This window comes from Aegilops tauschii, chromosome 7, assembly GCF_002575655.3.
Source record: "Aegilops tauschii subsp. strangulata cultivar AL8/78 chromosome 7, Aet v6.0, whole genome shotgun sequence".
NCBI lineage: Eukaryota > Viridiplantae > Streptophyta > Magnoliopsida > Poales > Poaceae > Aegilops > Aegilops tauschii.
The window spans coordinates 173,455,353-173,470,494 of NC_053041.3; the positions used below are offsets into that span (position 1 = coordinate 173,455,353).

The following is a 15,142-nucleotide window of genomic DNA, read 5'->3' on the forward strand; positions in this document are numbered from 1 at the left end:
TATGGTCAGGAAACTTAACCATCTTTGATTAACGAGCTAATCAAGTAGAGGCATACTAGGGACACTCTGTTTTGTTTATGTATTCACACATGTACTAAGTTTCCGGTTAATACAATTCTAGCATGAATAATAAACATTTATCATGATATAAGGAAATATAAATAACAACTTTATTATTGCCTCTAGGGCATATTTCCTTCACTTACTGCTGGTCGACCCGCTTCCTGTGAACAATGACTGGTCACCCAGTTCTTCAGACAAAAGTGCAAGCGCATAAGCAGAATCCAAGTCAATTGGTTGCTTGCTGAATCCCAACCAATAGACGAACTGACGGTACTAGTCCCTCCATGAAACGAGTGACATAGTGGACAGCACTCGGGTTAGACTCATATACAGTCAATTGATCATACAATTCCGAGAAGCGTTCAACATAATCTTCCACTGTGCTCGTCTGCCTGATGTGAAACATCTGACGGACCATGTTCTGATGCTTATTGCATCCAAAACGAGACTGTAACAGCCCACAAAATTCAGACCAACTGACATGAGGTGATCGCCGCTGGACCGATTCTAACCAACGAGCTACTGTGCCCTCCAAATTGCAAAGAAGCAAACGAAATCCACTGTTGCTGAGGTGTATTCCAAAACTTAAAGTTACCCTCGCAACGAGGCTGCCATAGCTTCGGATTAGAACCATCAAATCGCGGAAGCTCAATTCGAGGACCAAAATTCACCGCATCCGGGAGGAAGGCCCGAAAATTTTCAGCAGCAGCAATCAATTGATGTGACTCGGCTGGATCTGTATGCATACCTCGAACTGGTGGTGGAACGTATCGGGGACCTGAATTCCTCTGCTCCAGATCGGATCGAACTCCGTCCGATCCATTCGAACTACCGCTCGCTGGCGCTAGTGGAGGGCCTTGACCAGGCTCCCTCGGCGAAACGGGTGTCGACGTCGCCGGGGTAGATCCTTGCTCGGCACCAAGTTCGCCGCGCAGCTCGTCGAGGTCGACACCGATGGCGAGCTTGACGTCGTCGATTCGACCGGACAGCTGATCCAATTTGCTATCCAGCTTGGCGAAGGCGTTGACCACCTCCTCGCTGCGCTCTGTCGAGGCCTTGGCGAGGGCGGCGTCTAAATCCGCGCGCAGGAACTCGTAGATCGCGTGGGTCTCCGGGGAGATTTTTCCATGGCTTCTGCCTGTCGACGGCGAGGCGGGTGTGGCGGGGAGGGTTGGGCGGCTCCAGGATTATTGTACGGCTCTGATACCCGATTGTGAGGGCTTTTAGGGTTTGTATTCAGCCATGGCCATGAATTCGAGCTACAAGAGGGGATTATAGGAGGAGGATCGGCTCACGCAGGAGCTCACACCACACATGCCATCCACTAGCCGTTTCCCTCTTCGTCGCCTTCTTCCGAATCGAACCAGTGAATAAGTAGTGGAGCACTCTAGGCCCGTTCTGGCCCAGCTAGCCGAGCCGGGAGGCGAGGCTGCCTCTTGGGCCTGCTTGTCTCCTCAATTGGTCCTTGGCCCATCTCGGGATCGCTGACAGTGTGGTCTTCAGCCGATGCTTCGCACCAGCGCTGATGATCCAGCGCGACGATCTTCAACGGCAGCCTGGAGAAGATGGTGTGGTGCATGGTGGAGAAGATGGTGTGGTGCATGGTGGAGAAGATGGTGTGGTGAATGGTCCTGGATGATGTGTGGAGTTGTGTCTCCATCAGATTTTTGGGATCTAGTCGGTGTTGTTTATGGTGGATTCGTCTAAATTCAACCGGTTTACATGTTTTTCAAAGTTTTGGCCCTTTTCTGCATTTTCTTTTCCAGGGCGTCGATTTGCTTCGCATATCACATTCATTGGTGTCTCCTTATCTACATAGATGATTAGAGCTATGAGAGTAGTCAGTGGATGAATGAAGAAGAAGACTTCAACATCCCCAAAATGTAATATAATTTTATTCTTTTATAAGGATGTGTTTGTAAGGACATGTAATGATTAATTTATGACCTTAGACCTTTTCGGAGGAAAAAATACACGTGAAATAAAAAATTAGGCTTGTTTTACAAAATGACATAGATCAAGAAATACGGAAGTCATCGCATGCGCTTTGCAGTCTGAAAACATCATCTCTTATTGAACACAACATCGCCAAAAAGCCTGAAATATATCAAAAAATGCGAGCAAGAGTTTAAAGTCCAGGACTTGAATCCTAATATAATGATTTTACCACAAGAAACCTAATCATCTGAGCTGTATTTAGTTTGCAAGGTGTTTTGTTAAACTGGATTTTAGCTGGTCGAAGATGTCTTATAAATTACAGCTACGAAGAAATCGAACATGATGGACAAATGACACCTACCCCCGCCACATTGCAACTTCCTCGCCATGGTTGTGCATGGATGGGCTTTGAAGCAGCAAGTCCACAATGCGCTCGATGTTGGTCCCACATACTACCCCATAGTGAAGTACATGGATGGGCTTGAAGCGGCATTTGGCACCGATGCTTGCATTTTTTTGGATTTATCCCAAGTGTTTCGGTGATGTATTCAATGGAAGAAGACGCTCCCGTCAACTACGAAGATGATGTGCTAGCTCAGTTTTTTAAAAATGCTCATAAAGATAGGGTGTGCGTGCGTGTGTTTATAGGAGTGAATATAGATGCGTGTGTATGAGCCTGTATTGTGTTAAAAAAAGATCGAAGTCAAAAGAAAAGAACAAGCCGACAGTGGAATAGATAAATCACTTTCCACTGCCCACTGTACTAGTTACTTGATTTAATCTTCGTTCCAGCTTTCTTCCTGTGCACTTGAAAAGAGAAACTATCTACAATAAAAACATTTATTTTGAGGAATCCATAATAAAAACATTGAAAGGCTGAATATGCATCCAATAATTATTCAGATTGTTTTTCTAAATAGGCTCTCTAGAAAAAACAATACGCAGAACTTCCCGGGCAAAGGTCAAAAGAGAAAGACCGGATATCTAGTGAACATCAGATTTTTAGACATGGCAAATTAAACGTTTTTATGGTAAATTATGTTTGTCCAGGATGAAAGTTTAGTTGGCGAGCGAGCATGGCAAATCCGCCTCACTTCATTTTTTGTCAGGAAATTGCTATGCTTGCAAATTAAATTTGCCATCCTCGCACCAACATAAATTGTCATGGAAAACATTCGATTTGCCATGTCTAAAAATTTAACATCAGACTTTTAGCATTTTCAAAAGAAAATAGGCCAAATCAGAAGATATTCAGCCTTGGTAGTACTTCCTCCATTTCTTTTTCAAACGTTAAACATTGTAGAGTTTGACCTAGTTTATTGAGAAAAATACCAACATCAATAAGATCAGATAAGTTTAATATAAAAGCATGTCTCATGACGTATCCAATGATTATATATTTGGTATCACAGATGTAGAAAATTTTCTCTATGTACTTGATCAAAGTTTACAAAAGTTCCAAGGTATGGAATGAAGGCAGTAGTAACGTAAGTTCCTTTTTTTTATTGAAGTAACTAGTAAGCAAGTTCCTTGTGAGTGCCAGCCAAGAAAGGATCGACCGTTGCCTTTGTAAGGAAACTCACGCATTTTAATTCCTCTGCATTTCATTTCATGTTACAGTGTAGCATTGTTATATATAATATACACATATCGATCCCTGGGCTCTGCCTGGATGGGGGCAACCTTTACCGTACGCCCTCTCCAGCGATCCCAGTCCAGCCTGATGCGAGCAAAAATAACATACATAAGGCGCAGATCGATGACTATTCTAACAAAACCAAAGAAAAAATAGAAAGAAAACAATGGGCCGCTTCCCAGTTGCTATCACCCCATCTTGCACTCGAATAGGCAAATAATAGTAGGCATCAAGTGACGACGATTCAAGGTGACCATTGGTCGGGGACAGTCAGGAAGTACTTTGACATGGCCTTCCTGAACCTCTTCTTGTACTGGTCTGGAGAAATGATGGTGGGCATCCCGTCCTTGGAGCCCCCCAGAATCCCCGACGCCTTCACCCAGGTCTCCAGCTGTTTGTCCCACGTGTACTGGCGGAGATAGTCAATGATTCCCATCACCAGCTCTTTCTTCTCCTCGTCGATGCCAACCAAGAGGGAGTAGTCCATCACACCCACCGACTGCGAACAAGGAAACAGGCAGCACCAATGAGAATAGATGATCATGCATGCCAAAGAGCAACTGGAGACATACAATATTCACTTCATATGCTACACCTCAACAATACTAATCGTTCAGATCGATTTTGTCAAACAGATGCGGAAAATATACTAAAGATGCTAAGCCAAGCCCAGGGTGGCCGTTGACTTGACCAAGCCAGATCCGAATAGCCAAATGAACTAATAACTCGACTGATAGTTGCCATGTTGACCAACCAAAATCATCCACCAGTCTGGCAACAATGTTTTAACTTATGGAAACAGAAAACACGTCGTGCGTGGCTGCAAGTTCGATAATTTGCTCTAAAGAACCACATGTTGGGTTGTACACCTTCACATCAATCCTTTAGCTTCCCTTATCTCCCCACAATCACCAATATTGTTTTATAAGTTTACTATCTTTATAACCACTTTGGATGTCAGCAACAGGAAGGTAGGAAACATGTAACAGATTTAAGGAAACTTTTACTGTTTCAGTAAAAGAAACAAGGGACCCGTGTGTGTGCTGTCTACCTAGAAACATGCAAAATTAAGTCATGTCATGGACTAGAATCAGATGGGGATCTGGACCAGAGTAGCATGACCATGCTGTGACCGCAGGCGCACCACAGTGGAAGAAAAGGGGACCAGGACTGTGTAGATATATTTCTTATAGCTTCCTTATAATCCATAGAAATAAAACTACAACCCCTTAAATGGTTAACCCTCAAGAAACCCATGTCTAATATCAAGTAAACAGATTATCTTATCTCTAGTTAGGCCCCCGTGGCTGCACCAAAAGTTGAGCTACAGGCTCCAAGATTCATAGCGATTCCAAGCTATTTCAACATTATTATTTCAGAAAACAATATTTCAAAGTACTAAGTGTGGAAAGTGGAAACATGTGCATGACTATTTAACCCGTCTAGCTTTCACTGGAACAGCATATAAATTGGTTGAAATCGAGCAGCTTTCAAGATCTTGTCATCTTGGTATCGGAGGCCTTCTAGACATACTAGGTCGGTGCACCCTAGAATACATTACAAGCATGTAAACAACAGACATACAAAACACAGTGAATAAAGTCACTTACTGCCAGAAAAGAAGTATCGTTCCAGACAGCTCGTTCCAACCTTCTTTTTGCTTTGCTTCCAAGAAAAATGGGTTTTGTATGAAGTGTCTCTAATAGATTGAGATCTAAGAGAACCTTGTTGTTTCCTGATGTATCAGGGTTGTAACGGGAACGCAGGGATCCTTTCAGGTCATATATTCTTGATACCTTCCTCTTGAAAAATATGTTTTCCATGACCATTAATTCCATCTTCAGTTCCTTTCCATCTTTCATGTTCTTGGCAACGACCTGGTGCACAGATGGGTCACAGTTCAGTTAAAAATAATTTAACCTTACAGGACCCTAGAAAAATATGAGAATAAACTTAAAGCGTTACAAACCTGGTAAAGACCAAGAACTTTAGCAAGGCAAATTGGGCTTCCAGAGGATACAGACTCTGTTATATATTTGAAGTACTCGGTTGCGTAGTCCTCAAATGAATCTAATTCCGTCCGTGTCACTTGCTTTATGACAAATCTGTCATCCAGTGTCTTGGCAAAGTATACATTACTCTTGCCACCTTGAGCACTCCATCTCTTGCACCGGCTCAAAGAACGAATGTAATCCAATTCATCTGCACAACACTTTTTTCTGATTGAATCAAACTGCTTTGCAAAATAACATATGACAGAAAATTTTGCCTTATCCACAGAACATGAGTCTTCATCCTCAAAAGAAACCGTCAAATGAATATCCTTGGAATTCATTTGAGATACATCTGACCAGCTTCTAGAAGTAGAATTCTGATCCAGAGAGTTCAAAACACTAGGTCTGTCCAATTCATTATGCAGATTCAGCACTGGCAACATGAAACTACGATATTCTGGAACAGTCATGGCATGGGCTATCATACTGGACGGCTCATCATCATACACTGGAACAACAACATCTGAAACACTTTGTGATAGAAGGAAACGGCCCTCACCATCAACCATACCAGGAAGTGACAGCTTATTTGTGAAGATCGGGGACAAACCCCTGCCTGTTCTCTCAAGCGCCCTAGGAGGCCTTTGGGAATAAGCTCTTCTTATGCTTACATTTGAATCGTCGACAGGTGATAACCCATTTCTGAAATTGATTCCAGAATCAAATGATTTAATTCTAATTGGAGCCATAACATTCTGGTATGAGGAGCCATTCATCAGAGCAGTAGGTGCGACTAGAAGTGTCTCCACGCCAGAGCCAGTCCATGCCAAGTCAATTCTATCAGAAAGATTTGATGGAGAAGACTCTGACTTCTCCAATGTCTTCTCAAGCTTAAGTTCATCAGCCACCACCCCATTGCTCTGTACTTCACATGGGTGCGGGACAATGTGGAGACCAGCAGAACTAGCAGAGCCTTCAACAGACTGGTGGTATACTTCATCTATGTTGGTCAACCCAGAATGTGACACAGTTGTGCCACCATGTTCTCTTCTGAGCAATGGCTTCCCACTATCTGTGATAAAAGAACTTGACTGAGAATATTCTAGTGACTTCTCCATATTTTCCTGTGTGCTGGAAATCTCAGCCTTTGAATCTTCTAACACGCTTTCAGGAAATTTCTTAGGACACTGTGCATCAGTTGCCGCAGTACAGTTTTTCTTGGTGAGTGAGTGCATCATGTGCAGACGGCGATCCCATACATGTGCATCAAGTACAAGCTCTCGCCTCAGGCGGTTGAGCTCTAGAACATCTACAGGTTCTCCAATTGTTTGTAACTTCTGTATGCTACCAAACCCCGACAAAACCTGAAAAATGGTGTGCAAATACGGGGAAAAAAAATTCAACCCACCAGCACAGTATGTAGCCTACCACATACTTTGAAAGCAGAATAAAACCATGTAACAGTTTAACTTACGTCATATTTCTTCCACTCAACTTTAATCAGATCTTTAAGATCAACAACATGTTTATACAAGCCCGCCTTCATGCTCACATCTTCTTGGGCTGAAACTGTCTTTTCAATGCAGTCAAGATTGTCAAAAATCACCCTGTAAAAGTTATCCTTCCTATTGGCTACCTGCAAGACAAGTTAACCATTTAAATAGGGCAATAAATTACACAGAAATATGTCAAAAGGGGCATTTCCAACACCCAGCTTAACTTTGCTCCATAAAGCTAGCTTTAGGGCCAAATGGTGAAGCCCACAAAACTAGCTTCTCAGAGTGCATTAGCTTATAACGGAAGTCGGCTAGAGAGAGGTGGGAGATAGGAGGGTGAAAGGCTAAGAAGCAACTCCACCACAACTTATAAGCTTCAGCTTATTAAAAAGCTGGGTGATTTACTCAGCTTCAACTTTAAGCTAGGCCAAACAGGCCGTAAATAAACAAACTTATATTCAAATGAACATACATCACCAGCCTCCTCGATGAGCCAATCTTGTGCTACTGGATAAGCAAAGTCTAATACTGAGGGTGGCAAGTTGACAGATAGGATGTCCACAGGAGAATAACGGAAGACAGCAACCATGCTTCCGAACCTGTTCAAGGAGAATGGCAACAGTTACATTGACCTTAAATTTGAGAAGGTTGAATACAAGAATCCACCACATACCCATAAAAACGAAGACAGTCCCTCTGGAGGGAATGTCCACAGCAGGCAACTCGATTGGCTGTTGTGTGATTCGAAAAGCTAAGTTCAAGAAACTTCCCAAAAGAAAGTCCACATGCCGCATCAGACATCACTACTCTGTGTGTTGCCGGAGGGTTTCCATTTTTTTGTTTGCACCGGAGGCACCTGTGCCACATCCATATCTTCCCATCATTCCGTCCAGGTAACGGCTTTACAGATTCAAGATTTCTAACACCTATTGAAAGACTGCCTTGTTGATGAGTATAACATTGGACATGAGATTCTGCAGGTTCTTTGCAAGACTCACAGCATGAAGTCTGCAACAACGATGGAACACATTAATAAGGCAGTAGTAGCCTACTAGGTATCTGCTTGCAACCAAACAGGAAAATGGATGACAATACAGTACCTGATAAAATAAATCTTCACGAAAATACCTCCCAAGTGGCTTATCAAAATTACCGTAGAACTTTATGCGGAAGAGCTGAGATTGCTTGCATACAATTCTTTTCTGAGGGCATGCAACGGACAAGGAAACCAAAATGCTCTGTGCATTCTCGGATGTTGGGAAATACTCGGTGGGGTTCTCGTTATGATCAGGTATGGTTACTCCTGCATGTTCTTCGTCTGATGTATGATGGCAACCATTGTCCAACTCACTTTCAACTCTATAAATCCCACCAACCATCTCATCTCGATGAACGTCATCAGGGTATTGCAAATCTGCTGGTGTCCCTTTTCCAACTAGAGGTGATTCACAATCATTATCGATAAACAATGTCGGGGGATGAGAAAACGTGTCATCAGTTCCAGGAATGTATTCTTCCTGACCAAGGTTAGGTTTCAAAAGGGATTGGTCAATAGTTAACACTTTTGAAGAACCATCAAGGAAATTTAGAGGCACGATGCAGCCCTTTTCTGAAGTTCTGTCACCAATGATTTGAAAATTATTCAAATTCTGCCGAGAATTACTTGAGGAAATATCTCCACCATTCATATGCTTCTCAAGTGGACGAACTGGAAGATCCGAAGGGGTCTTTGGTAGTGTTGCACCCTCATCTGCAAGATATGAAGTCTCCAGTGATAGTTGATATGCTGCAAATACAGCAAATTGCAGAGCGAGTTTGACCTTCCTTAACTCTTCATAGGATGTGCCCCTTAGGAGGACCTAGGAAAAAAAATTGTTGGTTGTATTAGATATGGCTTGCACAATTAAACTGCCACAATAGATAGGCACAAAGCGGAGCTCAAGATTGCCATCCTCAGCAGAGAGTAAAATAATGCCAAAAAATAGTATTGAAGAATACATGTATAAAATTAGGACCAAAGTAACAATATGATGAGAATTGACCCTTCATTTTTTTTTATGAAATGGAGCAAGATCATTAAAGGTAGCAAACAGTTCTATGTGCATTACCGTGCAGCCCAAGCGTCTTGGACAACCATCAAAGAACATCAGTGTCTTGATAGATTTTCTGTTAGAGTCCTTCGGAGCTAAAGATTCTGCAACTCTTTCAATCCAGAAAGCTTGGCATTGTCCAAGTCTTGCTGAAGTGATATTGTCAATGGATGAAGCAATTTTAGCACCTGTGCAGCGTGATATCCGTTCTAGAAGTGATCTCTTGACATTCAGTACTAAAGATATATCTTTTGCAAGAAGCTGTTGAGCATACATCGGCACACTCTTTTCAACCAACAAGACATGAGGCCGTTGGGCCTCTATCTTTGCAACAGCATTCTTAAGATATTCCTTTTCCTGTACATATCACACTTTCAATGTTAACTACGGACATACTGAGAGCTATTAGGATAAATACACTTCAGCTGACAAAGAATGTAGGCATTACCTGTTCAAGAATGCTGTTTATCGATGCTAGTTTGTTTGTAACCTTTTGATGTTCCAGTGCTCCTCCCAAAAGAAGAATTCTAGGATTCTCATGCTTTGACACCATGCGTTTATGTTTTACATTCTTAGAACAAACAACGCCTTTAATGAAAGTACTGCAAATAAACAGATGAATAGTCCTTTAGCTCCAAAAATACCATGAAAAATATCATATAATCACTCAGCACAGCTGAATCATTATAGGGCATACCTATCGTTGGGAGTCCCTGATGCTACGCATTTAACTTTGACATAGTTGGTGGGATCCATGCTACCACCCTTGCTTGTATCTGGCTGCACAAAGGTAGCTGCCTGCCATGCTAATAAGGATACTATGTCCGACCATCCATCCACGAGGTCAACTCCATGACCTTGGAGCAATTGGGACACAAGAGCCCTGAAATGCCCATGTAAAGCGTTCCTTAAGAACTCTTTATGAGCTATATTCTGTTTTCCTTTGGTCCCTGGTAAATCCTCACTACCACCGCACTCATGGTTAACACGTTCAAAGGTCTTCCCATCACCAATAGCACTGTCATCATCGTCGTCATCATATTGAAAGAAACCGTTTTCGGAGTCATCACCCTCATCTTGAGGCGGCGGAGGATGCCATATGAGTCCATTATTACTCTCAAAATCAATTGGCTGTATAATATTGTCATGATGTTCATCGTCGCAATTCGGTGAATCCATCAAATAATCACCATCATCATAGCCATGGCCAGAATTCAAAGAGTATATAGGAGAATTTTGGCTGGCATGACCATTTATCCCGGAGGGAGGACTTGTGCCTACTTGTCCCGATCGTCTCATAGGACTATATAACGGGCTCGAATTTCCCAACCTGAATGTGTACAGCCTACTAATATTTGTGCTCACGGAATCCGTATCAGAAGTATCTTGAGAAAACTCACTGCCCGGGGAGAAATACCGGTCTCGGTCTGAGTCATCACCGTCTTCATAACCAATACTCCTACATCCAACAAATTTTATTCAGTCAACATATCAAGTTATGCCCTCCAAGGAATGTAAGGAAGTCAAATACTCACCCTGGCGTTGAGCATCGGAGAGGACCAGGTGAGGAGAAACGCCGCCACCCAGCAGACCTCGAGGAAGACGGTGTCGGGACACGCTCCGGTGGGGACATCGTAGCCCCATCCAACCCGTCACCGCGCTGCTCCATGGCGGCACCTCGGCCACCGTTAATAGGCCGGACGCCGAGGTCGGAGCGGTCGCCGCCGCCGCAGTCCGTCATCGCAAGGTCGGTAACCCAAGAATCGGACTTCCGCGCGACGGGAACTCCCATAAAAGCAGCAAAAACCACAAAAAACCAACTGCCGAGGAGGCCCAAACCTAGCAACTTCTTGATTTCTCAGTAGACCCTGTACCAAATTACACACCACAAATCACGGGAAAACAAGCACGCCAAAACGAGGAGCCACAAACCGTTAGAGGGGAGCTAAAAGGGACCCCGCAGAGCGCCTAATCCTAGCGTTTCTTGGGATCTGCACATCCAAGGCATTTCCTCGAGCATGTAGCGGGCAGGAGGGCAGCAGCATCGCTCGAGGCTCCACAGTCCAGTGGCTGCTGCGGGAGGGAGGCGTCGGCGGCGGAGTCGAATGGGGAGCGGAGTCCGGGGTAGGGGGAGGCGGAGGAGGATGGGGAGGAGGCGAAGGTGCCCATGGAGGGGAAGCTTTTGCGTGTGAGGGGAATGGAGGAAGATATAGAGTAGAGAAAAAGGTAAGCGCGGTAGGAGAAAGGGAGGAAAAAAAAGAAAGAGTTCGGTGGGTGCCGTTGGTTTTGGTTTTATCGTTTTTCCTGCCTTGTAATTCGTTTATCTTCTTTCCTTTTTGCCTTTCTTTTGACTTCTGTCTTTTTTTATAGTAGGAAAGAAATCAGGACTTGTATTTCTTGATAGGAAAAAAATCTGAGAAAAAATATATTGCGTTTCTTTCCTTTTATGAATTATGATGGAGCTTTTTTTTAGGGGTGTGGTGAAGCAAAATCCGGATTGTGGATTTGAGTTGCCTTTTCTCTATGTTCAAAAGTTATTTTCTTCCATTTGACAAAAGGTGTTCCCTATTGAGACTTTGCAGCATGTGCGTTGTGCTCTGTTTTGATTGCACGAGGTCTTTGATGTCATTTTCGTGTAGAGAAACCTTGAGCGCCATTTCACCTCATATTTCGTGATTTTGTCAAATAGGGACATGTTGTCCCCCAAAGACCAAACGGAGAATATACTGAAGTCTGTCACAATTTTAATAAAATATATTTTCCGCAAAATAATCAAGAAAATATATGAAACACAAAATATGAAATTGTGTCACAAGTTGTAGAAAAAATTGCGGTACTTGCTAATTTCAGTCACACACACGTTCTTAAGTCCTAGTCGTCACCAATTTATCATAGTAAGGTCCATTTTGTAACCTTAAAATTGTTGTTAAATGTAAAAAAAAGTGTTTACTATAACCCTCACCCATCTAGAGCATCCTTACAATCACTACCTGGTACAGTTCCTTCACATGTATCTTTTTGGTCTCATGGCTTGTCAAAGCATCATGTAGAGGTGTGTCTCCGGCGGATCTGTCTTTCATGTATCCGTGAAACATGCAATCTTGCTTTTTTGCAAGAAGATCTCAACGTCAACTTGTTACAAGGAGCAGCAAGAAACCGAGTTCAAAGACATTAGTGTACAAGAATTTCTTGAGAAAAAAGGGGTCAAGCAGTGCACCTTCGTGAAACATCGTCGAGTTCCCCTCCTGGGCTCGGAAGAACTGTGCAGCATCGGCGACACTCTTTGGAAGATCCGCAAATTCGACTGGAGAACTCCACACTCATGTGAGCAAAGCGTACCTCTGACCCCAAAGATACTTTGAAAAAGAAAGGCCTTACCCGCCGCTATCTGCCTTGTTTGCTGGATCTCTTCGCAAGCGCTCCGGGACTCGCTCCGCGCCTCTTTAGCATCACGGAGAGCCTTGGCAAGCTCAGAGGACTGGGCCGAAGTCTTCTCCTCCAAAGTCTCGCACTTGCGGATGGCATCCTGCAACTCTTGCTCGACTTCGGCCACCCGAGCTTCATGACGACGGCGGACGACCCGCTCGGCCTCCAGTTCAGCAGCCGCTTTATCAGCGGCTGCCTTATTCGCCTCCACCTCTTTCTTGGCTTGGGCGAGGGCGCCTTTGAGGGTCTCGACCTCGGCTGCACCCGCTGTGATCATCATCAAAGCATTCCATGAGTTAAACCTCTGAATATATATATATATATATATATATATATATTACTTCTAATATAAAAATGAATTCCCTTTTTAACCACTACGCATACTTTGCGTTTCGTCGAACCGCTTATTAATGTGATCGATTTCATCGTCGGCCACCTGAAGCTTCTGATTGAGTCCGGAAACTTCTGCGGCCTGGGCGGTTGCCGCCAACAGAGAAGCATGTCACAATAACAGCACAACATGTTACTGTCCCGAATACTATGTGGATCCTCTGTCCGATTTCTTTCAAACCGGACAGAGCCTCAGGGGCTACGGTCTGTACACAGGTATATTCCTCTATATGAGTTTTTTTTCAAACATTACGTCACATACCTCAAAGCCTGTCAGTAGGTTGTGGAAGGCTTCGTTCAGTCCGCTCTTAGCAGATTGAACCTTCTCCACTACCGCACCCATCAGGGTGTGATGCTCCTCCATGATGGAAGCACGTTGCAGTGCTTCCTCCAGAGCGTTGGGCGCCTCCGGATTAGTGGAGGCCGCCGATGGAGCTGATGCTCCTCCCCCCTCTTTCGAAGGGGGTTGCTTATCCGATGGCAGAGCCGCATTGGTCTCCGGAATGGTGTTTGGCTGGGGGCCGTATTGTTGGGGCTCCCCGCCTTCAGTGGTCATAGGGGTCGCCTCCCCTAGCTCTTCGGTGACCGAGGTATTAACCTCGGGCGCCTTCTCGACGGCCTTGCCCGCCCCCCTCGGTTAGGAGAGGTCCTTCGGGACGACACCTCGGTGTCCTCCATGGTGATAGGCAAGAGGGCTCATGGCTGCGTCTCGCTCTCTGCCATCTCGGGTGGTAGGGAGTTCCCCTCTGATAACGGAGTGTGCGGGAGCTCGCGGGGAGGGCTGAAAGGCACATAGCAAAATAACTTATATAATGGAAAGGTGAAGACCGAAGATAAATAGTGAGTATTTGAATACTTACGATTCGGCCAGGGGTTTCGCCCTGGGAGGTCTTTTGGGGACTGGTTCGGCATCTGAGTCTGAACTGTCCTGGAGGATCACCTTTCCTCTCTTGGGCGCCTCTCCCTCCGGGTCTTCGGAGGCCGCCCTCTTCTTCTTCCTCCCCTTACGAGGGGAGTCGCTTTCCACCTCCTCCTCCTCTTCTTCATCGTCTCCCTCGTGGGAGGAGAGGGCTTCGGTCTCTTCGGACACTGCGTCCGAAGGACTTTTGTGGCGGGGGCTGCTCTTGACCTCCTTGCCCTTCTTATTCTTGGCCTTCTTCTCCGGTGCCTGATACGGTGCCAAGACCAGCATTTCCGTTAGCTGGGGGGTGGCTGGGTTCTCCGGCAGCAGCGCCGGATAGTTGGTCCACTCCGCCTTCGCCGTCCAGCCCTGTGCATAAAGGCGGATAATATAATCTTCATCACATCTGAAGTGTTGGACGAATAAGTATTCGAAAGTGTTATGCTTACCGCTGAGGCCGGGTTCTCGCTGTCGAGCCCGATGTCCTTTGTCTTCATTAGCTAACTCTTCTGGGCCTTGAAGAGCTGGTTCCATATATCTTCATGCTTTGTGCCGAAGAAGCGCTTCAGGGTCTGTGGTTCTTCCGGATTGAACTCCCACATGGGGGAGGCCTGGAGTTGGCAGGGAAGGACACAGTGGAAGAGCATTGCTTGAATCACGTTTGTGAGACCAGTGTTTTTGCCTAGCACATTGGAGATGCGCTCCTGCGACATAGTCACCTCCGGTTGGGACCCCCAATCAAGGCCCTTGGCGGTCCATGAGTTGAGTCTCGTGGGGGGTCCGGATATGAAGTCAGGTGTGGCTGCCCACTTGGCGTCGCGGGGTTCGGTGATGTAGAACCACTCTTGCTGCCACACCTTGACAGTTTCGAGAAATGCCCCTTTGGGCCCGACGGTGTTGGGGAGCTTGCTTACCATAGCCCCGTCGCAGTCCGCATGCTGACCATCGACCACCTTCGGCTTCAGATTGAAGACCTTGAGCCATAAGCCGAAGTGTGTGTGGGGGGGGATGTGGAGAAGAGCCTCACACACGACGATGAACGCCGACATGTGGAGGAAGGAATTTGGGGCTAGATCATGGAAATCTAGCCCGTAATAGAACATGAGGCCGCAGGCAAAAGGGTGGAGGGGAAACCCTAGCCCTCGGAGGAAATGGGGGATGAATAAGACCCTCTCGCCGGGCTCTGGAGTGGGGATGACCCGATCCTT

The 15,142-nt window shown here is 45.2% G+C and overlaps 1 protein-coding gene across 1 annotated transcript; it reads right to left on the reverse strand.

Moving 5' to 3' along the window:
* Window positions 1-3,567: 3,567 nt before the first annotated feature.
* LOC109732723 (putative 1-phosphatidylinositol-3-phosphate 5-kinase FAB1C) lies at window positions 3,568-11,493 on the reverse strand. The gene is made up of 11 exons (XM_020291908.3): window positions 10,753-11,493; window positions 9,915-10,676; window positions 9,666-9,819; window positions 9,236-9,574; window positions 8,228-8,986; window positions 7,801-8,135; window positions 7,600-7,726; window positions 7,106-7,267; window positions 5,607-6,995; window positions 5,248-5,514; window positions 3,568-4,136 (listed from the first exon to the last, which is right to left on the reverse strand). Exons 1-11 carry the CDS (start codon window positions 11,007-11,009, stop codon window positions 3,882-3,884), a joined length of 4,806 nt encoding a protein of 1,601 aa, XP_020147497.1. The 5' UTR covers window positions 11,010-11,493; the 3' UTR covers window positions 3,568-3,881.
* Window positions 11,494-15,142: the final 3,649 nt, after the last annotated feature.

Bases quoted from the DNA above. Each gene is read 5' to 3' on its own strand.
- LOC109732723 (XM_020291908.3), bottom strand. From the start codon at position 11,009: ATGGGAGTTCCCGTCGCGCGGAAGTCCGATTCTTGGGTTACCGACCTT. The intron at 10,677-10,752 runs GTGAGTATTTGA...TGTTGGATGTAG, and splicing joins CTCCGATGCTCAACGCCAGG to GAGTATTGGTTATGAAGACG. The intron at 7,268-7,599 runs GTATGTTCATTT...CTTGTCTTGCAG, and splicing joins TCATCGAGGAGGCTGGTGAT to GTAGCCAATAGGAAGGATAA.